We start from the raw sequence: 27,475 nt of genomic DNA on the forward strand, positions 1-27,475 counted from the left end.
CCTTGCAAAGTGTATATTTGTGTATTCACACCAGTGGGTTTAAGCCTATCAGGTAAACATTAGAGAAAACTGAGAAACTCACTGATTTGTCAGATTTGAGAGCCAAATCCTTCAGTGAAACACTGTGGATCCTACCAGCTAGTTAGCTGTAGTAAAGAATTACTTTAAAAGAAAATAATCTTCCCATCAGGAGGACATATTTGTATTTGGAATTAGAGTTGAGAAGTTTTAAAAAACCTCCTTTTTTCTAAAGGACGTTTTCAAAATCTAGTTCTGACGTGCAAGGTGTGAGATACTGCAGTGTTTGCTTCATTCAGAAACAAAATGGTAGAGAAACAAGAGGGGCAGATTTTCAGAATTAATTGGTAGCTTTTTCAGTTTGGCCTTTTCTAGGTCACAAATCAGGTGTGTGTCACACGCACGTTTCTGTTAGGGACAGAAATAAAGCTTCATATTGCCCAGCACTGTGTAACAAACACAAACTAAGTCTTTCCCTCTTTGCAGATCTGCCTCATTTTGGAATGAAGTCCCCTTTTAGATGCAAACAACTGGAACTGAATTAGTATCAAACGCAAAAAGATTTAAGGTGAGCACTTTTATCTCTCCCATACAGATCTCCTAAATTGCCACACTACAACCAGAGAAAAGCCAGAATGATCTAAAAGTATTTATGCTGCCTGTTAATACTAAAAGCCCTCCTTCTATGGCATGGCACTGAATACCTGAGGAGCTAATCACTCCCTTTTCTACCTTTTCTGTCAGCTTTATTGAGAGATGATTCAGTTCTAAAATGTTATTTTCACTTTATGTTGCATAATGTACATGTGTAGGATGTTTGCAAGATTTAAATTACACTTAAGTGGGAGGTTCTGGAATCAAATGTACCTCTGACATCTAATAAAAAGCTGCATCTAGCCTGCACACTTAAAACCTATAAAAGAAATATCAAAGCAGCAGCTTCTTTCCATGAACAAACCAAAAATTGCAGTGGAAATTCCTGCTTTGCCTTGGCTTTGTTTGTTAAATGAATGCCCCAAACGACCTCCTTGTGTTGCTGTTTACTGGAAGATACTATTCAGCATTCGAATAAGCTGCTGGGCTCAGGGGGTAAAGAGATTCCCTTCCCACTGAAGCCAGTTCAAGGGTTACTTCTGGCTAGATTAATGAGGTAAATGCTTTGTATGCATTATTTGTTTTTCCCTGCTGCTGCCATTGGGAGACCCATTCAGAACCAATGTCCTCGGCTTCATTCTGCAAAGGAGGGAGCTAAATCTTATTGTAGAGCAACTCCAGTGCCCACTGAACCACCCATATTCACACCAGTGCCCATATACACACAGCTTGCATCTGAGCCTGGATCAAGGGCTGTATAGTGTGTTATGGATAAATGCTCAAGCCTCTGATTCCAGGAGCCAGGGTGGTCCTGCCTGCAGCACTTCTCTGACAGAAACCATCTTCTAATTTCCATCCTAAATATATTCATTCTGCTTCCCGTTAAAGCAGATATGCGTATCAAATGAAATTACACATTGAAGCAAGGAATGCATTCCGTGCCAAATTCTGTATCATCTATGCGTGTTTCCCTATTTCCATGACATTAAAAGAGACAGAGATTTGCATAGGATTTTATTCTTGTTTGGAGAGCTACTAACTGCAGACAAAAGCATTTAGAAAGTAGGCCATCTAACTGCTGTATACAATTGTCTATCACAAGAAAAACAGTCAGCATTTTAACTACAATTAATCCTCACAATAGCTTTATAGAGAGAAAGGCAAGCTTGTGTTATTAACCCCTCTTCTGTGGGGAAGAAAAGCCTGAGGTAACCAAGACCTTGTTGAGGCTCGTCATATGTAACTCCTGATACTGCTGAGTGTGGGTCAGACGTGTAGGCTGCATAGAAAGGACAAAGCAACACACCGGGAAAGGGCAGTGACTACTGCCTAGAGCATCCCTGGGCATCCAGAGCTATAAGGGAAATAAGAAGTCACTAGCAAGAAAATAGAGAAGGGCATCACAGCTGGCATTTTGGACCTTGCTTTAAGGTTTTAAAAATGCAACGGGTCTGGTTTAACTATAATGCCTGAACTTGCTCTCCCCTAAATCCATCTTACAAAGCCATTTCTCCCACCAGGACGCCTGGAGGGATGAAATGGTAGGCTGTGCACAGTGGTAGCCATTCTGCTTTCAGAAAGCAAGGTGTTGATTTCCTGGTACCCTACATTCACAAACCTGCTTCATAAACTGCAAAAGCCAAGGTTGTTTTTCCAATGTCTTGTACTCTCACTGTCCTCAATGGCATTTATCTTCTTCGAAGGTTAGGACTCATTTTCTCTCTTCTGTTCAGACAGTTTCAACAACAGCCATAGATTACACTACAGACTTTTCACTGTATTTCAGTGAGTCATAGGAGCTGACAGATGCCCCTTGAAGTGGCTGTCCTCATTTTGGAGCATGTTTGCTTTGCCTACTGCCTTGCTTATTGCCCATGCAAATTCAGGGAATATCTGTACACATCAACAACTATGTCAAGAAAGTGATTATTTTTACACAAAAAATACTGGATTAAATTGTTCACTAATAAATTTCTGATTAAACCTAATCCTATTAGGGAACATACAACTAGAAAGTTCTAAACTGAATTGAAACTACACCTACATGCCTTTTCCAGATTGAATCACACAGTACTTTCCAAATGTCTTCCCACAGGTAGCACAGAGGCTTAAAGTATCATTGTAACTGAAATTTCCATTGCAAGATCAAAAACCAGATATCAACATTATTAAGGACTCAAGCAGTCTATTTTTTAAAAAGAATATTTTAATTTGGAAAGATCATTGTATTTTAATTAAGTAAAACTCTAACTGTCTTGTGTTTCAATTCATGCTGTTACATGTGATCTAAAGGGTTTCTGGCCTAATGCTGCTATGTAGGTTTTAGGACTTCTGTTTTGTGTTGAATGCAGTCTAAAGCAAAACACTGTCAAGCTGCAAAGAGAGGGAAAGATAGTAAATTCTGTCTCTCTCTCTCTACTCACCTTACTTTCAGTGTTAATGGTGAAGACAGTGTCTCTTTGGTTCAAGAGTTTACAGGAATATGCAATGTTAACTGCTGTTTCCTGTTTGTCTCCTGTCAGCACCCAGATTTGTATCCCGGCTTCTCGAAGAGCTGCAATAGTGTCAGGCACTCCATCTTGCAGCCGATCCTCAATCCCTGTTGCTCCTGGGCAGACAGGAAAAGAAGTTAAGTAGTTTTCTTTCATTTCTTTCATTTCATGTTGCTATTTTCTTTTTTAAGAAGAGGTCTTTGACTTCCAGCCGTGATCCTGAACTGATAAAGAGCTGATCCAAGATCTTGTCCAGCAAACAAACACACAGGCACAAGATCTGCATTTGAATTAAGATCTGAATGTGTCAGCAATCAAGTTCTGGCATTTCATTTTACTCGTTGCTAGAACAATGCATTTCATTTCTTTTTAATAATCCAAAATGACAATGTACTGGCAGAGAAATTACACCACATGCATTTTTAAAGTACTGCACTAAGTCCCATCAAAGCAACCAGAAGAAGATGAACCTTGACTATTTAAATGAATGCTATCCCTATTATCCAGTCAAATGCTTCACCCATCAAAGGGAGAAGCACTGGAACAGTAAGTTTTCTTTTTGAAAATGCACAAACTTAGAAGCAGATGAAAGTGCTCATCCTGATAACAAGTCACCATCTGTATGTTGCAACATTTCTCCACTTATCTCTTCCACTAGAGGTCAGTTTGAAGATAAGCAACTCTGATACATTAAACATGGATATTGATTTAAGCTAAAAAAAAAAACACTTGTGAAATTAAGAATGAAAGCACACAAGATCCTTAAGATTTGGCAAAGGTTAACAGATTCTGACAAGATCAACATTACCTCTTATGTGGTTCTGCTTATGGCATTTACTGTTATTACTCTAATTTTTTAAGTCACTGCAAAGATTATGAGAAGCCATAACGCTAATGGCTTGCAATCACAGAAATTCAGGATAATGAAGTATGGGCACAGATTGTATTCACAGAAAGGTGAGACTGAGATAGCTCCAAACATCAAAGTCCTAAAGAGCAAAATGTTTGGAAACAAAATGAATTCCTCCATAATTTGACAGAATAGTGTTAGATATGGGGATGATGGATGATGCTCAAGTGCCAATGAATGTAAGCTTTAACATGAAATATTTTCTTTACAGAGTGCAGAAAGCAAACATGACAATGCAACAGCAGCAGGAATTCACTAGCAAAAATACCTACGCTTTTAAGTTACAATTTTTTATAATACAGTTTAGTTACCCGAATTCCCTTGGAATTTGTGCTCAAACCTGAAGTTAATTTATAGTATTTTAAAGGTTTATCTAAGGACAGACCCATGATTGAATTATGGGAACTCATCATGTACTGTGTTAGCTAAGCCACAGTATCAGCTGATGTACATGGTTTTTACTCCTGGCACATGTTTTCAGTACACTTTTTTCAAAGTTAATGCTGCTCAAAATGTTTAGACAGTCATTGGTCTGTATACCCTAGCCCTGAGATTTCCAAACCTCAGAGGAAGGCTTTTTGATATAAATTAGTATAAGGTGTTGTCTGTCTGATTGCCAAGAATATCACAGGAGAGCAAGTGAGATACTTCATACAATGACAATTCTTATTTTTAGCTACCCAGCAAGGTGAGTTTGGTCTCCAGATGCTGTGCTGTCTCCATTAACAGCTCATCTCTGTTGTCAATTGCAGCTTCTGCCTCCCGACGAAAATTGGCCCATTTCTGAAAGTCATCTTCATTCAAGACCTGCATAACACAATTTGAAACAGAGCTCATTGAAAATTTAAATAAGAGAAGAATGCAAACATTCTGGATCACAAAGACTTAACTCCTATCCAGGCTGGTAAAGTACTGTGTCATCTTTAAAATAACACAAACTCTTCCAGGAGAAGACTGCAAGAACTAGTAGCAATGAGAAAAATAGACCTGCCTTCCTGTGTGCATACATGGCCTACAGCTGAGACTTTAAAAATGTGACCCAGAGAAACTCTTGAACACACAGCCCTTCATTAGGACTTGGAAGTGGAAAACACAGTTTCTGAAGGTTACTCTATGTTTCTGCAGGTCTTGAATATGACCTATGTGTTGCACATAGACAACTTCTGTACTACAGTATCAGACTAAGATGTACTAACCCAGTCCGAGGGCAAGATTTTTGAAAGCTGAATGCCAAGCAAAACAGAAATAGGCTGGCTCCTCTGTGGGCTTTTTATTTCTTGCTTGGAATCATTGTGGAAAAGGTCAGCTAGAGTTACCATAAGAGAAATAGAAATTAACATTTTGAGACTGACCAAAAATCCATCATCTGCTCATACTGAGGAAAAAACAAAGACAGACTGCAGAACAACCAAAGAGAGGGACAAAAATATGGGTTGTGCCTGACTTGTTCTTATAACCATTATATATTTCTAATAAATCTATTGGCTTGTATGGAGCAAAACCAGAAACAGTTAGGCTAATGCCCTCCTACCTTCTTAGCTATGCACAGAGTTCGTAGGCCATCACGGGCATAGTAGTCCAGATGCTTCTGTGTTTTTTCTTTTATTCTTTTCATTCTCTTCTCTGTGCTAATGTCATCTGTGAAATACAAGGAAAAAAATCCTTAGTTTAAGCACAGACCATTTCAGTACCTAATGGCCTAAGGTTAAAAAGGAGTGGGCATTAGTGAACACTGGATTCCAATATAACAGCAATTCCTTTAAAAGCCCAGAAATGCTGGCAGCGCATCAGCTGAAAGCCTGCTAAAGATGCTTGTTTCCCTTAAGACACCATGGCTTGGAAATTTTTGTTTGTTTGTTTGTTAATGTTATAGCACTCTTGCTGACAAGCTGAAATACGATGGTCAGGCCCTTATGACAGTATTATTGCAGTGTACACAATCCACATGGGTTAGCGCTGTCAGTGAATTTTAATTAGCCCATTCCATATTCTGAGCACTACTCAGGTTAAATAAATACCTCACTTCTGATCTGCAAAGATAACACTAGAGAAAGCTGCTTCTTTTTTTTTGTACTTCTAATGCCTAGATATAATATTTCATGCAGAAAAGAGTACTGCAAACTCCTTGTGCTTCTTTATAGGAGACACAACAAAAATAGCTCATCGGCTAATTACCTTTGGCAGAGTCTTCCAACAAGTCCATTATAACTGAGTCAGCTCCTTTTGTGTAGACAACAATCTCTTTGGTTAGCGGGTGTCTCACCACTACGGACATCCTTTTCCTTACTGAGTCAAACCCCAAAGTGTAGAGAATATCAAAAGTCAGGAGCGTGCCTTGTGGCAACCTTACGGTCACCTGCTCAGGAGTTCGGGACACTAAAGTAAAGCTGTATGCCTGGGCAGCATAGACAAGCGCTGCCTCATCTGGGCTCTCAGCCTCATAACAAAAGTCTGTTGGCAAAGAACTGTTAGTCACAGATTTGAAAACTTCATCCAAGGAAGCACTACCAATATCGGTGCTGTCCTTGCCCTGGAGTCCATCGTCTCTACGGCTGGCACAGCAGTCGTTGTCATTGTCACAGCAATCCAATGCAGCAAGCTGCTCCTCTGTGTTCCTTGCACTTAAGCTAGCACCTAGGTCTGAACTAGACTGAGATGATGAAAAAGACTGACTAAGGCTTGCTAATTTTAGCCTCTGAAATATCTGGTGAATCTTCTCCAGGGTGATTCCTGATGGTTTTATTGGCGGTGGTACTGTGACCTAGGATTATGAGAAAACCTATGGTTAAAAAAGAAATAAACATGAACTACAAGATACTTTCCAACGCCTCAATATATTTTTCTGTTTCTAAATGAAGATAATGAGAAAATCAACCTTTTTCTTTTTTTCTTTTTTTTTCTTTTTTTTTTTTCCCCTATTTAACTGTGGTGAGGAATTCAGTACAGAAATCACAGGTGAGTTGGCATCCAAAGTTGATGGTGATTTGTATCTCTACCTCCAAAGCAGAGATTGAATCAAACCCTTTGTAGTTCTGTCAATAGCCTGAGAGATCAAGAAAACTCAGTATATTCAACATACTTCTTATAGCATATATAATAGAAAATCTAAAAGAAAAAGTGAAGTAGCCATAGCTATTCATCAAACATAAAAAGCCATGTTAGGAGGGCATATTCACAGGCAGGGAAACAGTAGATATTACAGAAAAGGTTAAAGAACTAAAGGAGAATTTCCAAACCATTTTTTCACCATTTCAGGTTTCACGGAACACTACAGTACATTGTTAAATAGAAGCATAATCAGTTTTCCTCATATACTTGAAGTTAGATTACCCTTTGTCTTGGCTCAGTAGCTGTGGAGACCAGGACTGTATTGCAGATGGCAAGGGCAAGAAAAAAGTCAGTAAGGGATGTGGAAGTCTTCATATGTATAAAAGGAGAAAGGTTTTCAGTCTGGAGCGCAGCTTCTCTCACTCGCCTCAGCAGCCTGCTGTCAGGAGTCACATCCTTTTCCTGGAAGAGAAATTACTTAATGAAGATTTTTTCCCATTCACCCTTGTCCTTAAGGAAGAACTATCAACTAGAGAGCTGCTTCTAGCCTCTCTTTACATCTAGAGTTATGTAAGGCAAACACCTTTTGTACTTAACATCTAGGGAAAAAAGGATACATTTCTAAAAGCTGTATAACTAGATAGTTTGAATGAAATGCATCTTGGAATAGAAAACGATTTCAGAAATTTATTTCGAGATCTACTAGAAATCAAAAATAATCTATGCTGTGTCCCCCAACTTTGAAACTGCTGACTACAGAACTAAGGGCCATTCCAAATGGAAGTGGACTTGTGATCTCCCATTTCAGTTTAGGAGCTGATTGTTATTTCAACAGAGAATATACTGTGCTTATGGCTCGGCTATAACAGTATAACTTTTTTGTTTCCAGAGTCATTTTGCTTTGTGTCCAGAAGAAGCAGCTGTCTCAAACTGTTCTTTCTCAGTTTTTACAATGAATACATACATACTTCATTTGTTCCTGAAATGTTACTGTAATTTTACTACCACACTCTTTCTAATCAAACCTAAATTTGCAAGCCAAACTACTTAATGTCACTTAAGATTTAATTTGATATAGGGGTATGGGAGTATTACTTTTAATGGAAATTTCATCTTAGCAGAGCCATAGTTATCAAAAACTTCCAAATTTAAGAGAGACCTTCCTGTAAGCCAATGCTTTTGGATGCCTTCTTTAAGGAACTGCCAAAATGATTTATCTGCTTTCTAGCTTATCTCAGTTATTACCCTCTCATCCTTCAATCTGGCACAGTTTTCTTAAGTTCCATATATATGCAACAGAAGTCAGGCATTCACCTTCACGGCTATGTTGTGCTGAGCTCAATATGTTGCATAGTAACTCCTGCTTGCTAAAGTGAATAGTGGTTCTTAAATCATCCTAATAATTACAAATAAATCTGCTGTTTATTTTGCAGTACAGAGAGCAATTGAAATCTGAAGAGGAAACAAGGTTTTGCACTTTCTCTGCTGCAGGAAGCTGTGGTTCCTGTGGCTCAGTGTTTTCATGTTTCTTTTGTTTCACATATGGAGAAATGTTTTAAGTACAGATGCAGTCATTTCTCCAGCAAACTGATACATACTGAGCATAAGCCTGATTTTTGTGTTATCTTCTCTGGTCTATTAAAAGGAATCAGGGGCTGAAAAGTTAAAGCTGTCATTCTTTCACAAAACTTCACTGCAGGAGACAATTGCTATGGGTAACTGTCTGTTGCCAATACTGTGCTTAGTCCGTTTAGCAGTCCCAAATAGCTTAACCGAACAATTCTAATGAAGAACACGTATGTGCAGACACAATTGTCAAAACAGTTATGTTGGGAATTATATTAGACTTAAAACATGAAGGATCAGAAACTCACTGACTTGCCCAGCTATTCGTATAATGTCCTTGTGCATTTTCACAATTGGAATGAACCCGATGAACCACAAATTACTACTCACAGATCTCAGCCTCTCCTACCTGTCACCATCCCGCCCAATCTCTTTTGCATCTATATCTTCAACATCAGCCTCTAGTTCATGCCAAAATGCAGTAGTGGATATTCCACTTTAGTAGAAACTTTCTGAACTCAAAATTTTCCTCTGGAAAAAACAGAAACCTGTCAGGTCAACTGTGGCCTCAGGTTTTAGAAACAGCGATATAAAAAAACCCTATTTATTGAAAAGATTCTCTCACTTTCTTTTTCGTGGTGAAAATAGGGTGACCTGAACTTCCAGCCTTATGGAACTTCAGGAGATAAAAATATTCAGAAAAACAAGTCTGTTCATTGACCAGCCTGAACTTACATAAAAACAAACAAACAGAAAAGTAAATTAAACAACACTCATGATGATGATCAGTTAAATTTACCAACTTTTCAATGTTAGCAATTTTTAGTGAAAAGCCAATGTTATAAAATGGCTGGTGCCATTCAGTTTCTGAAATATCCTTATCAATTTTATAACATCTCATCTAATTTATGACACTAAAACCTTGCGACAATAGAACAATTGAAATCTTCATGAACTGTTTTTAATAGCAAGACACTTTATTAGAATTATTAAATCTAGAAGGAAATGGACTGTCATGATCTTAAATCATAAGAATAGCTAAAAAGCAGACAGAGTAAATATTAATTCTCTATCTTCTTCCTTTGTTCAAAGATGTATTTTTTAAAGAAACTTTGACTACTGAAAGTACATTCAGGCCCGTGATACTTTCTGTGTAACTGGAGTACTCAAGATGCTCCAGATTTGTAGTAAATTACAAATGTATCAGAAAAAGGTGATAAAAGTTCCAAAGCGCAGGAACCACAGAGGCACAGAAAATTTTATTATCCCCATTTCATTAATAGGGAATTGGCTTGCCTGATAAAGAAAGATACTACTATGCATCATTTGAAGGACATCAATACATTTTACACCCTCTGGGCAATTACTACTTATTCATATTTGTCATAGAGGTTAAATGATTTATCCAGATAGAGTGACACCTATTAGCAGCTAAGGCTGGTTATTTCCATGACAGAAGCTTAATCTTCCTCTGCAAAAATCTTTGATACTAGTTCCTCAGGTATTGCCCTTACAGTGGAAAAAAAAAAACAAAACAACAAACATGGCAGTATATTTATAGAAGATTTCTGGCAGTAAAAACCATAATCGGTGAAATATGCTGGCAAGAAATTAATTTATCACATTTAAGAAGTCTTATGAGGACCACAACAGGTCCTCAAAAGTCACGACCTATGGGTTCTCAAAAACCAGTTGAGGGGTTCTCAACATCCCATGAGGACAGGGCTGGCAAATGCTTAGGATAACAACTGACAACGCCTCATATTCCAAGAGCAGAAGTACTGACTGTTATCTGCTACATGACAGAGGAACTAAATGAGGCAAATAATATTTTATAATAAATTTACATCCTCCCCCCAAAAGTCAGTAAATCTAAAACCTTGCCAAGAAGTTTTGAGAATTTTGAAGGGTTTTCCAGGCATTTAATTTTAATTGGAGTTCTAATTTTGAAAACGTTTGACATTGTCCTAGAGTCCATAGAAGCCTTGTCTGAAATGTCTGTTAAGAAGACTTTCAAGAAGAAAAGAACAATCTGATTTTAATTGGGGTTGTCTTAGATTTCAATACATTTCAGGTCTAAAATTCATCAGAATCCAAGACTTTCCTAGAATTGCAATGAAGACAATGTGTCCTTCCAAGTCAGTACACACCAGGTGGGGCAGAGGTCGCCTAGATACTGAAGGAGGACAAGGCTTTTCAGAATCTTGCAGATTTCAACATCTTGCAGGGTTCAAGACCTTATCCTGAAAAGTCCTTTTAGTTTAATTTCTATTATCTTTGTGCTGCTTTCTCTCTTTTGCCTTGAAAAATGCAATATTTATCTTTTGACACACTAACAGACTCCCAGAACTGCTCTGGAGAGTGAATCTTGGGCATTTTGCAGGCACAGTGCAGGCGTGACTAAACTTTGTTTAACAGAGATATGTTGCAGTGCTAGATGCAGAAGTTTGTGGCTTTTTGAGCTATGTCTGAACTCAGATTTCAAAGCCATATTCTCTTCCTGAACATCATCTCCCAGGAGGACCTGTGCCTCCTGTTTCTGCAAAGCCAGGCTCCAGACACGTCCGTAGGTCCTCTTGCACAATCCCAGCCCAGAATCCCCACTTCATTTTGGTGAACCAGAACAGCACAAAAAGCTCATTCCTCTTTCTGCAAAGTACCTCTTTCCTACTGTTATGAACCACAGCCTCAGTCCTTGGACCCTAAACTCATGTTTCCTCCTCCTGTCAAGCAACCATCACAAAATCTCACCTGTATGTCCCCACTCTTCTGCTGCAGTCTTTGATACAGGGACCCATATTCCCAAACTCTCACCTAGCTCCCTGCAGTTGCAGCCTGCACACTCCAAGCAAGGACCCCAATGCTTTGCCTCCTTCCTTCAGCTCCTCTAGGAGTTGGATTGCTCCTGTCTCCACCTGTTGGCTTCCCATCACAAAACGCAACAGAAAGAACTTACAAGCATGAGCTCGATCTGTTTGTACTCACAATGGGACTGCTGAACGCCACTTGAGACTGGTTGCTGTCACGACGACCCAGCGACCTGTTCCTTGTATGACCCTGAAAATGAGCCCTAGCACTCTGGCACCTCCTTAGAGGTCTTGTGGTCCTCTGCTTAAAAGTGCCTGGTGTCTCAATATTAATTGGAGGAAGAGTGAGGTGCTGAAGTTTTGCAAAGTCCTCATTATCTAAATCCAACTCTTTGTGGGTTTCCAGGCGCTTGGCTGTAAAAAGACAAAACGAAACCTTACTTCTTACTCTGGGTTATTTTTTTATTTTTTTTTGGATTGCCTGGGAGGAATTCCTTGGCTGGTCAAACCAAACCAAACCAAACCAAACCAAACCAAACCAAACCAAACCAAACCAAACCAAACCAAACCAAACCCAACCCAACCCAAACCAACCCAGAACATCTCAGGAACCAACACCAGAAAACTTCACTATCCACTTCGTTTTCTGGCAGCTCCCACTTTCCAATGATTGTTATTACAAGTGAACAAAAATACATTTACAAACCAATCAGTCATGGTTTGTATGGACTTCTGCTGATGCTTGGTCTCTTTAGTTGCATTTTGCAGTTGACTGGAAGACGAGAGTGAAATATGGTAATTCACAGATTTGCTAATGGTTTCAGTCACAGAGCACAAACATCTTTCTGGCAGCTGCTTGCCAGCTTAATAAAATCCTTTGTGCAATGTAGAGAGAAAGCGACCAAGAGTGAGCCTGTGTCAAACCCCTAGATTCAGAGCACTGAACACCAAGAGACTTTAGATAAGGACTGCAACTAGGGTCAACGCAAGAAAATGTGCAGCTGTAGCTTTCATATCACACAGAAGACTATGGTAATTACTTTTGGACCCACTGATTTTAATTACTAACTAATCTCAATTTGTGAGCTTATAAAAGGTTGGCTGGCATTCATTTAGAAATCAAAGAGAAAATGTTCTCTCTGCATGCTCAAGTGGGTATTGAATGCAGGGCAGAGCCTGAGATGCCTGCAGAGGAAACTGGAAAACTTTTCCCATCTGACTTCTGAATCATTTAAAACACCTTCACTTTTGTGACTCTCTAACAGGAGTCCCTCACAAAATGAAGACAAATTCACAAAGTTCTACATTCAGTCAGAGGGCTCATTAGGATTAAATATGAATATTTAAATTAATAACATTTAGTTGCTTAGAGAGAAAAGCTAATATAGAAGTCTCTCACCATTTTCCTGATGTGAAAATTCAATTCCATCAACAGTACAGCGTCGGAATACCATTTTGTTTTCTGTTAGCGTCCCAGTTTTGTCTGAGAAGATATACTGGATTTGTCCAAGATCTTCAGGAATATTTAGGGCACGGCACTGTATGGGCAAATCTGTTTCTTCGTCATACAGGTCAATGTCATTGTGAATTAAGAAAACTTGGCCCAACTTGACTAACTCGATGGACACGTAAAGAGAAATGGGGATTAAAACCTGAAAGAATTTAAATTGAGGGATAAGTTTTACTGCTTTCTGTCAGCAATGTCCTGGCTCAAGTATACCAACATTTCTGAAAGAAACAGTTCTTCCTAGAGACTGTTGGACTCAGTAATACTAATAATTCAAAGGAGAAAAAAAAATCCTGCACAGAACAGCAATGGATAAACAGGGACAATAAGTGGCAAATTTAACAGAAAATTCCTATAATACCAAATGCAAAGATGGGTCCTTTAGAAGACGCTCTTACAAAGCGCATTGTCTGGACTGAGAAGCATGCTTGCCCTTACCCTCCTGAAACTCTGAAAGGGATGCAATAGCACAGACTAGCACTTAATGTAAAAAAGTTCAACAAGCAATTCCTTTGCACGCAACACTTCCCACTCAGTAGCTTCCCTGCCCTGAATAACGAATTCTGAAGATGCACAAATATTCTGTTTCAGTAATGAAGAATAATCCCCCAAGAAACCTCTGAGCAGCTCTGAAAGTCATTGTCACATTTCATTCATATTAAAGAAATTCTGTCCACTTAAATCTCAGCAATTACCTCAAGAAATCTGGAAAGTAAACGTGATTCTTTTCCACCTGTCCCATAAAATGTTCTCTCCCAATTAGGCTTAATCAGACTCAGATATGCAAGCATCCTACTTCTAATTTAGTTTCTTTCTTAAACCAGCTGAACTAAATCTAATTATTATTCCCTGTTTGGAAATAATTACAATTTCTGTTTCACCATTTTCCTGAGATATTAAGTGGTGTTCTATTTTGGAATTCTGGACATAAGCAGAAAAAAAAAAAAGAAAAAAAAAAAGGAAAAGCTGACATTTGGATGTAAACATCCTCTCTATTGCGTATGCTAAAGATTCTGGAGTTATTTAAAGATATAATACACATACTTCCTATCTATATCCTTGTGGGTTTCAACTGTAAGCAAGAAAAATCTGCAGTTAGAAAGGAATAAAAAAGAATATATTCTTTTAAACATGCGTGATTTGAAACGTCTAACAATATTTTCAAATAGGATTAAAGAGGAGCTGCGCAACCATTAGTCGATATTAATTTTTCATTAGTGATTACACTCAGTATTGAAGTTTCTTCCTTGAAGAAGGCTTTTGTCTTTTACCTGCAACAGGATTATCATTGTCAAGAACATGTAGAAACCGGCAAGAAATGGAGACAAAAAATTGCCATTCTCATCCGGGACATCATAAGGTGGATGCTCTGAGAAGTTTCCAGTCCAAATGCCATGACCTGCAGGAATGATATCCAATATTGAAATACGCTGAGAAGTAAGGTGATTAACAAAGCTTCTAAAATTTGCAGATACGGACTGCTATGATAATTAAAAAGAAAGAACATTTCTAAAGCAATAGACCCCAAGCAATGCTGCAAACTTATTGGAGAATGCAAAGTACATGAAGAGCTTTATAGTACATGCATACAATTGATATGCTAGTAAGAAAGGAGTGGTCATGGATATTTTTCTTCTCTCCTTCAGCACATGTTCCCCAGGGCTCCTGGCTCTGCATAGACCTTTCCTCATTCTACAGCTTGCTGCTGAAGGACTCCATCTCTACCACTTTAAAAATTCTCAGCACTGGATACTCCTATTCCTCTTTCTAACAGAAAGAAATCTTGTAACCTCTATGGAGACAAACTGAAATCTTCCTTATCCTTCCTGACTGTTCAAGATTTCAATTTGTCTTTTTTAGAGCTTACAACTCCCCTATAATTCAGTCTGGGCAGCTTGTTTTTACATTCCTTTCAATTGAGTTGTACCCCAAAGCTGCTTCTTCCTGTGTCTTAAATGTCAGTAGATATCTTTGCACTACTACAACAGAGCCTTCATTTCTGAACTTAACAGCATCCCATCATGATTATTTTACCACCTTTCACATTGCCCTTACTGAAATAAACTTTGCTCAAGTATGTTACTAAATTTATAGCATCAGAAACTTCACACAGAGCTAGGACAAACAACTCGGTGTCCCTCATTGCACCATTGCTCCAGATGCCAGAAACCTCTATCAGATCACTTCCCATATCCAGCTCTGATAAAACTTATATTAACATCAGCTAAGCAAGCAGTTGCTTTGCAGCATCTGCCTACTGAAATGCTGCCAAAGAAATGCAAATTATCCTCACTGCTAGAGACCACAACTGGTCAGAGCAAGGACAACTATGCTCTATAAGCCACTTCTTACCCTATTTTTCCACTGTGTGCAAGAAAAGTCCCTAAAATTGATCCATCAGTGATATTTCTTCCTAGAACCCTACATTTAGACAAGGCCGCAAAGCAAGAACTCATGGTAGATCTACAAGATATATTGAATTGACTAAATGGACTTGTTAACGTTTACGTTTCACTTGCCATTCAGACACTTCATGTTTGGGGCTTTTGTTTGTGTTGGTTTTTAAAATCTGATCAGATAAATTGTTTATTAAACGCTGAGACCACTTTAAAACTTACTTTTAAGGATGTTTCTCAAGGGTGCTTACACACTAAACAATGACTAATCTCTACATCTACATGACAGCAGCCAAGGAACAACAAACATAAAGTGTCTCTCTGCCTCTCAAGGGAGTCCATGTTATCTTTCAAGCAGTGACCCATTCAGAAGTCAGTGGGCTTAAACTTTGGCCCTTTCCTCAGGATTATTCCTCCCCATGGCAAGGGGGTGGGAACTAGATGATCTTAAGATCCTTTCCAACCCTAACTGTTCTATGATTCTGTTCTGTGATTCTTTGATTATGAGATCCCATTAATCCTGATGTGCCTGGGACAGACTGCAATCAGGACTGGAAGTCAAGCAGGTGCTTATATGCAGTGGTGATGATGCTTTTGAAATTAACAATCTAGTAAACTCTAGTCAGCTAACCCCAGTTACTACATTCAAGAGTGCTCACTTGCAGGGACCCCAACAAAATGCAGCCTGCTCCTACTTAAACTATTAATTCACCTTACAGCCATTTGTAAAGGGGTTCTTAAGAAGGAAGGTAGCTGTCAAGACTGTAAACTGGGTGAATTAGCCATGTGCAGCTCACAGGTTGTAAACTGGGTAGCTCTGGCAAACATCACTCCTGAACATATTAGAAGATGTTACGAAATGAAGGTAAAGCTACATCATTTTACCTTTGTTGCTATACACAAGGAACAAACATCCACTCAGGAGACAAATCTTACTTGGCAAGTACCAATTTCTGCAATGTATTAACCCAATGACTTTCACTTGCTAGCTTTACACACACTGTACCACAGTGAAGATGGGTCTTAACTGAAATAGTTGTAGCCATGGATGAATTTTCTCCCATCTGAATTGCTCAGATTTTCCATTTTAACTTGTCTATTGGAAAGACCAAGCAGTCTAAAGAGCATTCAGCTCCGGATCTGGTCTCACTCATGTCTATAAGATCAATTTTAACCACCATTTAAAAAAAAGCAATGAAACAGAGGTTTATTTTTGTCAGTGGTTCATACCTACAGCTCCAACAAGACACATCACAAACAGGAGTCCCACACATAAGAAAATATCCATATTCATCTGTCGCTCTATCTTGCTGCGCTTGTAACGAGGACCGCTGTTATTTAGCATGGCCTTAGTTTCATGACCTTCAAAACATAAATGAATATCATCACATTCATGTAATATTTTGTAGGGTTTAGTGCATTGTTTGTACCTTGGGTTTTTTGTTGTTGATTTTTTCTGTTTTAAGTATTTCTCTCATAAAAATGAGATCAGGATATTCATAACAAATATTCATTTGACTCTACTTTCATTCAGTAATTTCACTGCTCATCTTCATATTTAACTGAGTAGCAGAATATATATTACTGACTAAATCTAGAAGTTTACAAAAGACCTCCATTACGTTACAGATTTCAGCTGTCATACGCGTTTTATTTTCCCAAAGACAGCAAATTCAGTAGGATCACAAGGTTTATATAAATATTCAAAAATCAAACCTCCTTGAGAATGAAGGGAAAAAGAACAATAATAATATATTTTTGTATTTCATAAACAACTTGATTAGGTGCTAAACTGAGTCCTGAAATCTGCATTTGAACATTTTTCAGCAGCTATTTAAAAGCCACTAAACCCATTACATTCATTAACTTAAATAAAATCCAGCATGCCAGATCCAGCAGTGACAGACACTGAAGTTACACAGTTTTTCCGCTATGTAGTTGTAATGTGCTAACAAAGCAGTAGGACAAGAAACACCCACCCCCAGAGCCCCACCCCAATCCTTAAAACTTACTGAATTAGAATGAGCTGATATATTTGTGACGGAAAAGGGAGTGCTATGAGAAGCCAAGAAGCAGAAATTGCTTTTATCTAAATATTACCTAAACAGTGGCTCCTCAATTGGGATGTTTGGTTACCATCTGTTGCTATATTAAGTGGCATCTTTAATATTTATTTCTGTAGTCCTTTTTCTTGAAAATACAGACCCTGTAGACATGTATTTCGTTTTCATTTGTATGTGCATGATGTGTGTGAGAGGGACTATTTTTTAAGCTACCTACTCTCTTTCTCTAGGGAAGTGGTTGGAACCAGAAGCTGGAAGTGCGATTCAATCATTCCTGCTGGATTCATTCCAGGTTTACATCAAAGGTTATTAATTGAGGCAGAGAGCAAGAGAGAAAATTACTCTCCAGCCTTATGTTCAGGACATTCACCCAAGAGCTGGGACTCTTGGCTTCCTGTTCCAATGCATATGTAATTATTTACAAAGCCTGGAGCTATGTCAGTGGGACCAGCTTATACTACCAGTGCTCCTTCCTTTCCAACTCATGTCTGTGTACATACCCACTCATTCCACACAGTCAGGTATTCATGGTAGAATGTGTGAAGCAGGAGATGTATGTTCACTCCCATACAGGCAGAACTGACAGCAAAACCCAAGTCTTCCCTCCAGTGAACAAATGCTCTAACCACCAAGCTACACAGAAGAGGAGGGTACTGCTGCATGCGCTTCTGTTCCTTCAGCAGCTGTGTGATTCTTGTTCCTCACTTTTCTTTTATGTCATGCTTAATAGAATGTTTTGTATTGAAAACACAATCCCTCCTAGAAAACCCTCAAGGAAATGCAGATGGATTCATTTCAGGAAGATAATAGGAAGAGATTCCTTTCCAAATATCAGCTCTATCATTCCCTTCCATTTCAGCTGACCAACAGGAAAATAACATATCTGTAATACAGATATCACCTTGCAAGAAACAATATCAGAAATAAGAGGAATAAGCTACTCTGTTCTCCACTAATCCTCACAGTTCTATATGCTGTGCAACACAGCATCTCACCTACCCCCCCACTAGTACCTTGTCTCTCTATTGCTGGATGCTGATGGGCTTTTCTAAAACTTCATTCTTGTACTTTATTATCCAAAAAGCATATAGATCTTGCTGCAGCCTCTATCACAATGGGAAAACTACATTGGTTGCCACTCAGTAATGAAGTTTTTGTACATTTGTGCTATTACCTTGTGAAGAACCACAGGTAGCCATGAAAAGTATAACCAGATTTGGGTCAGATGAGAACTGCACAAGCTAAACAATCACATTAAGTGATGGCTGTGCTTTTCCATTAGAAAGAAAGTTTGAGGAGTAATGGAGTTATAAAAACTGAGAATGAGCCATCTTATTATGTAGCTGATTTTCATTGTTCAGAAAAGGTCACAGACCATGATTAAAATCCAGAGTATAAGCAAAAAACCCTAGAAATTAGGCTGGTACTGGCTCAAGTGAGTCTATTTTTAGAAGAAAAAGAATAAACTTTTATCCTGACATTAGGAATAAGATGTCAGTTGGAAACTGAACACTTACTCAGATCAAAGACACCCTTACCTTGAGAATGACTTTAAAACTCCAACCTTTGCTACTAGCATTTTAAGCAACATTAACAGAGATCCACATTAGGATCTGTGCTGCTAGTCAAAGGAGTGTACTGGGAAAGGTTGACTAAAGAGAAATAAAATAGAAATTCAGTCAGGAGAAGGGAAGACAAGTTACTCCAACTGTGTAGGGAATGATCCCTACAGAGATTTTTATATAGTAGTTACAGCCAAAAAAATGAGTGATGAATTTGGCTCTGGCTTTCCTCCTCTATCTGGTAGGCACCATCCCTATATGTGGTGTCCAAAGAGACAGGCAATGAAAGATCCACAAAGTGAAGGCTGCTTTAGAAACATATGGGAGCTCTGGACATTCAGAGTCCATGTCTGCAATAGTGAAGAAAAATGGGCACTTGTCAGGTAAAATAATCTGGATTGGGGAGATCAGTCTCAGATAAGTGACTCTTGCAGAGATGGTGATTTTTCTCTTAGTTGCCTTAGCCTTGAACTCCTTGCTGCTGATTAGACACAAAACAGGTGACATGACTACTGGGAAGATAAAGATAACCAATAATGGGATAAATTGTTGTGTGTAAACTGACTTTTATTTAATCTACAAATAAAGAGCATAGCTGATACACTCTATCTGAAGCAGGAGAGGGAACAGCTGGCAAAGTCAATGATAAATCATGCTCACTGAGTAAAAGCAGTGGTAACACTGCAAAGGTAAAAGACACTGAGAAAAAGATGGACCGACCCTCTGCTGAACATGGCATTGCTGCACTCGATCTGGGTACTGATGCTGTCTTGCTTAGTTCACACATCTGCTGAGTGAGACTCATGGTTGCATACACACACTAAATCTATGTCAGCACAAACCTGTGCTGCTGCTGCATCCTCTGTTACCTGCAGCTGCTGCTCTCACTGCCGCCTGTGTGCTGGCACTGGCACAGCTTGGCTTTGTGATGATCTTTTATTTTCCTGCATAGATCTTCAGCTGCACCACTGTCTACCCTGAGGAGCCAGTGAGACCTCCCTTAGGGCAGCAGTGTAGGTTTTATGCCAGATGGAATTAGTATTCTAATCAGAGATGCAGAGCTGAGAGTTAAACTCACCTTAGCAATTCTTCACTTGTCGGGGTATTTTTGCAAGGTATTGCACAAAGAGCAAGATATCTGACATACACAAGGATGCTGTCACTTGCTATAGACTCAGCTCAGGACTTGCTGACTTTGGAGATGGATGGTAATATCTTTACTTCAAGAAGTTGCATAATTTTCCCATGCGCAACCAGTTCTTAAAGTGCCAAACTGTTGTGCAATATTAAACTACACTTATTTACTTAAAGATATTTACAGGGAAATTCTATGTTTAACTAGATAGACAGTACATCTTACCTGCATATATAACAATTCCTACTGCAGCCTCAGTATTTCTGATTGTACATCCACGGAGCAAGAGACTTTCAATGTTAAAACCAACCCGTTCATGATTTGGTTGTTCCCTAGAAGAAATAAAGGAGAACAAAATGATGCTTTTTTCTGTTCTAATACTGAATTAAACAAAATTTTTGTGTGCATGTCTGTTTTAAGTTGAAACCAAGGAACTGTGAAGGTCCTATTTTGTTTGTATATCACTCAGCTTCAGTAAGGACCCCAATACTGTTCACATGGTGTGCATGTCATGATGTCAATAGGAATCAAGTTCGGCTTTCAACTGGTACTTTATCTGGCAGATTGAGCACCTCATAAAGGAAGCCAAGATACATGAAGCTCTGTCATTCAAATTAAGTTCTTTTAGAAAGCTAAACAGGGTTTGCCTGCTGTTGGAGGTTCAAACAAATACATTGCACCCTTCAAGAGCCTCTGACTCTCTGTCAGCCACCAAAGGGCTTCTCCTCTTTGCGAGCTTCACTTGAGCAGTCTCTAGGCTGAGGCTCTTTTCCTCACTTTCACACTGGATGGAAGACTTTTTGTCCTGGCTGAAGATGTCCCATCACACACCAGATCCTCCTGACAGCAGGATAGACAGATGAAAATTTAATGAGAATTATAAGGAGAGTGCTGCATCAGGAAGGTAATTTCTTACTTGCTTATGCAAACAAAAGCATAAACCTACTTTTGCTCACAGTTTTTATTATATACTCTGATAGGCTCCTTAGAGGTTTTTCACTTCAGTCACTTTATCTGTCATGTAAATATCAGCATCAGAATTTATATTTTTTCTAAAATACGTATCTTTTGCTACTTTCTATTTCATATTTGGCATTGCATATACCAGTAAACTACAGTGTCACCTATAGGGAGAGCAAGGCTGGGTGCTACCTCAGGGCTACGTACAGCCCTATGTCTATGTGCAGCTGCACATGATTACATATCAAACTAGAGATGTGAAACAGATTAGGTGCCAGCAACCTACAGCTTGTGGAATTGAACCCCCCCCTTCCAAAACCCAATAATGCCCGAAAACTGTTTTTCAAGGAATGTAGATTCAGCCTTGGTGAACTTATTTAGTAGAAGCTTTCCTGCATCCCCCTGAGCAGTATTTGCTATGGCGAAACATGTCAGATGGATGTCACCAAGTTCTTTCTTATAATTTTTAGCAGAGAGAGCACTGCTGCTATTTTGTTGCAAGCCAGTAAAGCCTCAATAATTTATTAAGGGTTCCTGGAGAAAAATGCAACCTACTCCAAGTAATTTGTGTTTACAAAATAGCTCAAATAACAGCAGACCAAAGACAAGCTCCACTAACTGTTAGTAAGTAATTTTTGCTGGCAAATTCTTTCATTTACCCCTGAAGCAGGGAGAGAAAGGCAGCTAATTCCATATTCCACCAAACAGACGAGATAATAGGCATTTACAAGAGATTTCTGTTACAGACTTTCAATAGAGATTTTAAGATCTTGAAACCAGTCCTGGGGCCTAAGGGTATGTATTTGTGTGTGTTTTCTTGTGACATATTACCTACATTTCTATAATCTCAGTGTTCCTGTGCCATATTACAGCAGGATAATTGGAAGGATTGCTTCAATTTAGGTTATACCCAATGGTCCTCAAAGCCAGGAACCACAGCCAGCGATCAATACAAATTTGACCTCTTTTTCCCTTGTAAGATATCACAGTAGAGGGGAAATGGCATTTCTATTAGAGGCATCTTACTTGCAGGGCATAAATTCTCTTGACCAGAATAAGTACAATCAGTGCTAATAGGTGATAACCCCCTGGTTTACTCATGTCAGAGGATCTGTCCATTTGCAGCTACACCAAGGCATCACTTATTGCATTCTTCTAGAGCCATTAGTTCCTAGTTTAGCTACGAGTAACCTTAACAAGGCATGGATAGGGGTGGTGACATGTTCATACAGTTAAATTATTTGCATGATGTGGGACATGCATTTGGTATGGGGCAGTGGGTATTTCTGTGATGTGGTGTGGGAACCGGCGTGGACCAACAGCTGTTCTGAAGAGGGTCCTGGGGAACAGCTGCTGCATATTAGAAGGCAGAGAATTTTAGGACATGATCCATGCCATACAAATATACCTTATAGTCAGGGAGTGGCCTTAAAATTGCTGAATTTGCAAATTTGTCAGTAGAGATTTCCCCATTATGCTTGTGTCAAAATTATTTAATGAAGAAAGAACATAAGGAAGAGAGGATATAGCTTTATCCTCACATAAATGGTGAAAGACACCTTTTTGATACCACTCGAACACATTGGTTCAGTAGGATTTTCCTTGTTTGCTTGCTTTTTCTAGCTGTAAGAAGTAAATCTGATTTGTTTGTTAGATCCTGGATACCTTTTCCCTGTAGCTGTAAATATGAAGAAACTAGAGCCATGCAGGTGAATAACCTGAAACCTTGGGAAGGATTTAGATTTAAAATCTAGCCTACTTTGACCCGCAGAGGTCAAACATAAATGAGCTTATGTGTGAATTCTGAAAGGAGCTGAAGCTTTGTGACAGCAGTGTGTACGAAACAACTGAAAATTCATTGTCAAGCCTTTGTTCTGCCTTGCTTCAGAACACATATTCCAGTCTACATTTTACATTGACTTCTGAATCCAGGAATAGATAATAGTGATATTTCATCATTTTCTGCAAAATATAATTCTTCCACCCAGTTCCTCCAAGAGAAATGTTAAAGTTTAGATACAAAATACATTTGTGGATAACAAATACTTACATGTACCCTTTGAATTTATTGAGATCATTGTTAGGCATTTCACAGATGATGGTGTTTTGGAAAAGTTCGGGTTCAAACAAAGCATTCTGCAAGATGAAACACAGTGAGAATTAGTGTCAAATATGATGCATACTTGAAATGCTAAAACACTAAAAGCAGCTAAATAGATGTCACCATCATAGTTGGAAGCTACAGCACTTGCCTTACCAGAGGCAGAGAGAGCTTAGCTCATTTTGCCTGAAGCAAAGCTTCATAGGGGCTAACTAAAGATCTGATATTTTCCTCTCTTGGATTAACAACTGGTTAAATTAAACGCAGAAAATGCTGTGCATTGGACAACACATCACAGATGCCAATTAGTGAAAACATCTGTCTTCATTTAAAGAGAGTGTAACAAATAGTTCAAATTAATTATGAAAGTAAAACAACCTTCAACCAAAAGCAAACTCAAATGAAAATAATTTCAGGATTTAACATAACTTTAAAATATGTTAGAAGAGTTTTATTACTGGTCAGGGTGGTATGATCATAAAATAAGAGCTCACACATTTGAATAAACTATTACATTCCAATAATACTAAAAGCAAGACTAACATCAAACAAAACCCACCCAAAAAACCCAAACAAAAGCAAAAGGGGGAAGGCAGCAGAATAAGACCAAACCACTGGCACAGAAAAAACAAGACAACTTTTCAGGCCAAGTGTTCACTCAAAAAGGGTTTGGAACTGAACTGAGATGTGCAATTTTGCTTGATTTCCCCTGTGTTCAAGGAAACAGGCCTGGGATTTTGACTACATGAAGCAGTCTGGAAAGCAGAGAGATTGAGAGATACTTGACTGACATAAATGGTGTGTTTTTTCTTAAATGAACAAATACAGAGAACTTTTATTTTAGATTAAGAAAATGTAATAAAAGCAGGAGGTGAGGAATGTGAAAAAGAATCATTATTACTGCACCATAAAATATTTAAAAAGACTGAAACTCACTTTAATCCAAACTCCTCCCATTAGCAAAGCTGGAAATCAAATCTGCTGTTGTGTCTCCCTACCTTCTCCTACAGCAAGAGGGACTTCTGGAGATTAGATTCCTTTAGAACCTGCAAACCCTGGGAATTCTTCATTGGAATTCACAAAACCTTGCCAGACTGCAGGACAGCCTGGTTGATTCTATGATTCTATATCTTCCTTACACTGCCACTCCTCAATTCTCATTTTTTTTTTCCACTGTGTTTTAGTATTTTAATTTTTATTTTATTTTCTCTGTCCTGTTCTTATTTTTTTCACTGAGCAACACATATATATTTAATATTTGTATAATATCTAAGTACAAGCAAGTAGAGAGTTTGATTCAGAAAAGTTAGAGGAAATATAAAAGCTTGATGACTATAATGGTATTTTGTATGCCTTCTGACCGTGTGGCTGAATGCTGTTCAAGTATCTTTAAAGTGATATTGTTCAGCTCTGGTGAATCTCACTCAACTCAGTGAACTCATCAGGAAAATCAGTATATACTTGATTGTGTTAGAAATACTTGTACAACAGGAGAACAGGAAGATGCAAAAAGCAATTGGAGGACTCATTATTAATGAAGAAAACTAATAGGCTTCTAGCTAGGATACAGAAGGATAATTTGTCTCCCAATTTTTTTTTTCTTTTGATGACAATAATTTTGTATTTGAAAATTCAAGAGAAAAAAAAAAAAGTATAATCCTTCCTCTCAGTCTTTTTTCAGGTAGGTGAATTCCATATTCCTAAGCATATCCTGAAATAAATAACTAACCCCAGTGCATATGTGTTTCCTTTTCCTCCCTCCCTCCTTAAAGACTCATACTTTATAGACACAATTAATTCTGAGTAATTTACACAGCACATAAGTTGCAGGACCAAACCAACCTCAAAGAACAAGGAAGAAGTTGGCACAATAAAACCTGTAGGTACGATATTTAGGGCATTGGTTTGTTTTTTTTTTTTCAGCCAAGGTATTTCCTACACTAATACATTAAAATGGTAGAGTAACATAGTTGACTATTTAAGCTTTGACCTTCCTGAGCACTGGCTATCACCACGGTCAGAACTGCATTCCACTCTGCCAACGTAACAAAACTTTGTAAGTATAAACACTCCTGGTCATACAGTTTACCTAAATAACAGCTCAAAGTCTAAAGAAAATAACCATGAATAGGTAGTCTGGAGCATGATTTGGCATGGGGGAATTTTCTGATTTAAAGAATGACTTCCTCATATTGGATATGACCAAGGCAAAAGTTTCATTTTGTATAATGGTAGAACATTGTTTTCTCTCGAAGCAAAACCACACAATGCAGCATTTTAATTTTTTTTACTGATGAAGCCAGGTTTGTCATCATTACAGGGCACTGGAAAAGGTATGCTTTGTATTGTGGCATTCACCTGAGAAAGTCCATAATTATGCGTACAAAGTAATTTCCACTTGAGCAAAGAGAAACTAAAGCTGGAATCCAGTCCTGACCACAACTGGCCATGGAAATGGTGTACTTTTATTTAATAAATCCAACTGCTCACTGGCAGCTGTGTCCGACCCACCAATAACTCCAAAAGATCTTCCTAATGGCACTGCTACTAATGGATAAAAAATTGAATGCAATTCCTAGAATTAACTGCCAGGTTTTAGGATTTCTTGTCTGCTGGAGTGATTCCAATGGAAGAAAATATTCTTCTTCACATACTACAGCTCCTTAGCCTTGTTCTGTGTTATTTGAAAAACTGCCCTGCTATGTTTGAAAAGATATTTTAAAATGTAACAATTCTAAATTGTATTTTCTTGTTTACTTCAGGTTTGCCAAACATGAGCCAAGAGACTATTCCAGTAAACTGTTTGTAAAAAGGAAATGATACAGCCTGTGGAAAAAAATGTATAGTGGTTTTAAGCATTCAAACTGATGCCTACTAACAATGAAACTGATGTAAAACACATAACTTTCATTTAAGTTTTCACATATTAACTTACCTTGAGTTCCTATTCAATTACTTACTACACTTCTATAAAAGATCCCATTATATCGTTACAACTTAGTGTGCCTTAGAGCAGTTCCTGGTTGAGCAGTTAGTACATCTACCTGCCTAGCAAACAAACAAGGGTACAGCAGTTGCAACAGAGATGCAAAATCCATGAGGAAGCCTGCTGCCACGTTGGAGGTGGGGGTATGAGCTCTCTTCCAATTTCCATGGAAGAATGATTCACTCAGTAGTAGTGGCTTTGCTGTGGGATGTGCTGTAATAACCTGTGGTGTATGCATGGCTTGTACATAGAAAAGACTTGCTGGTCTCTGGGATGGTGCTAACGTGTGTGGTTTCTTAAGCATCTGCTGATGCAGTTTGCCGCAAAGAACAATTGCAAATTAAAATGAGCTAATCTTCCTATTTATAAAGCCATCCCTGTGCCAGTATAACAAAAATCTTTTAGGACAAACTGCTCCTTTTCATACAGTGCATTAGCTGCAACAGCAAAACCCTGTCATAGCTGTATCAGCACAACCAGCCAGTCAGGACTGCTGCACTTTATGGTTGGAGCTGGTGTGCAGATAAGCCGAGACCAACGCTGTACTACACAGACTGCATTTTCAGCAGACTTACCTGGCTGGAGAAGCCCATCACAACTTGTCGCTGTTTAAGGTTGGTCTCCCCGTCGAGGTTGGCAGTTTCCAAGTGACAGATCCCATTCTGATCAGAGGAGTACAGCAGTAGGATATCAGCTGGGATGGTCTCGTTACACCGCAGCTGCACAAAGTCCCCCACTCGGACATCCTTCCAGCATTTCTCAACATAAGCATGTTCTTCCCTGTTGCATTAAAAACATGAAATAGGTAAACAGTGACGTTAGGCATGCAGGCTTCCTGATTAGTGGGGTTTCAAAAAACAAAAGAAAATAAGGGGGTAGGGTAGAGGTATATTGCTATATTTTGTTTTAAAAGTCACAGCACAACAGCTAGAAATCAATGATTTAAACTCTTTCATTATCACTTCATTCATCACATTCAAATAAAATCTTTACATGGAATAAAAGAAACTACAACAAAAGTTCTCCATTCTAGCATTAGCCCTATAATCTCCAAAGCAAAAGATAGAAAGTCATTCAGACTAAGAAAGGTGTTTTAAAGCTTCTTATTCAAGAAATGTAGACATTTTACCAAAAACCACTGGTTTTGACCAAGTGACTATTTCTCAGATAGTTTTCAACAACACAGATCTTGAAAGAAGCAAACTGATCTCTCAGCTACACTTGCTTCAGGACTTTCAGGAACTCTCTAAAGGTAATTACAAATCTGAGCTTAGCCCACAGAAACAACTTGAAAAGGTAAAACAACATTAACAAATGACCCTTTAGAATT

General features: G+C 38.5%; 1 protein-coding gene across 3 annotated transcripts in view; it reads right to left on the minus strand.

The window, feature by feature from the left end:
• Nucleotides 1-27,475, minus strand: part of ATP10B (ATPase phospholipid transporting 10B (putative)) — a 55,276-nt gene that overhangs the window by 11,609 nt on the left and 16,192 nt on the right. For all 3 annotated transcript variants that reach the window (XM_057409839.1, XM_057409838.1, XM_057409840.1), the window contains 12 exons: nucleotides 26,721-26,925; nucleotides 23,109-23,194; nucleotides 20,324-20,430; nucleotides 16,569-16,700; nucleotides 14,214-14,341; nucleotides 12,835-13,087; nucleotides 11,614-11,849; nucleotides 7,345-7,524; nucleotides 6,190-6,775; nucleotides 5,546-5,652; nucleotides 4,695-4,821; nucleotides 3,036-3,220 (listed from right to left, as the gene is read on the minus strand). In XM_057409839.1, coding sequence (XP_057265822.1) covers nucleotides 3,036-3,220; nucleotides 4,695-4,821; nucleotides 5,546-5,652; nucleotides 6,190-6,775; nucleotides 7,345-7,524; nucleotides 11,614-11,849; nucleotides 12,835-13,087; nucleotides 14,214-14,341; nucleotides 16,569-16,700; nucleotides 20,324-20,430; nucleotides 23,109-23,194; nucleotides 26,721-26,925 — 2,332 coding nt within the window. The remainder of the gene's footprint in view (nucleotides 1-3,035; nucleotides 3,221-4,694; nucleotides 4,822-5,545; nucleotides 5,653-6,189; nucleotides 6,776-7,344; nucleotides 7,525-11,613; nucleotides 11,850-12,834; nucleotides 13,088-14,213; nucleotides 14,342-16,568; nucleotides 16,701-20,323; nucleotides 20,431-23,108; nucleotides 23,195-26,720; nucleotides 26,926-27,475) is intronic.

This window comes from Pezoporus wallicus, unplaced genomic scaffold (genome assembly GCF_028554395.1).
Source record: "Pezoporus wallicus isolate ANWC-B61680 ecotype Strahan unplaced genomic scaffold, APGP_CSIRO_Pwel_v1 contig_4309, whole genome shotgun sequence".
In the NCBI taxonomy this organism is placed as follows: Eukaryota; Metazoa; Chordata; class Aves; order Psittaciformes; family Psittacidae; genus Pezoporus; species Pezoporus wallicus.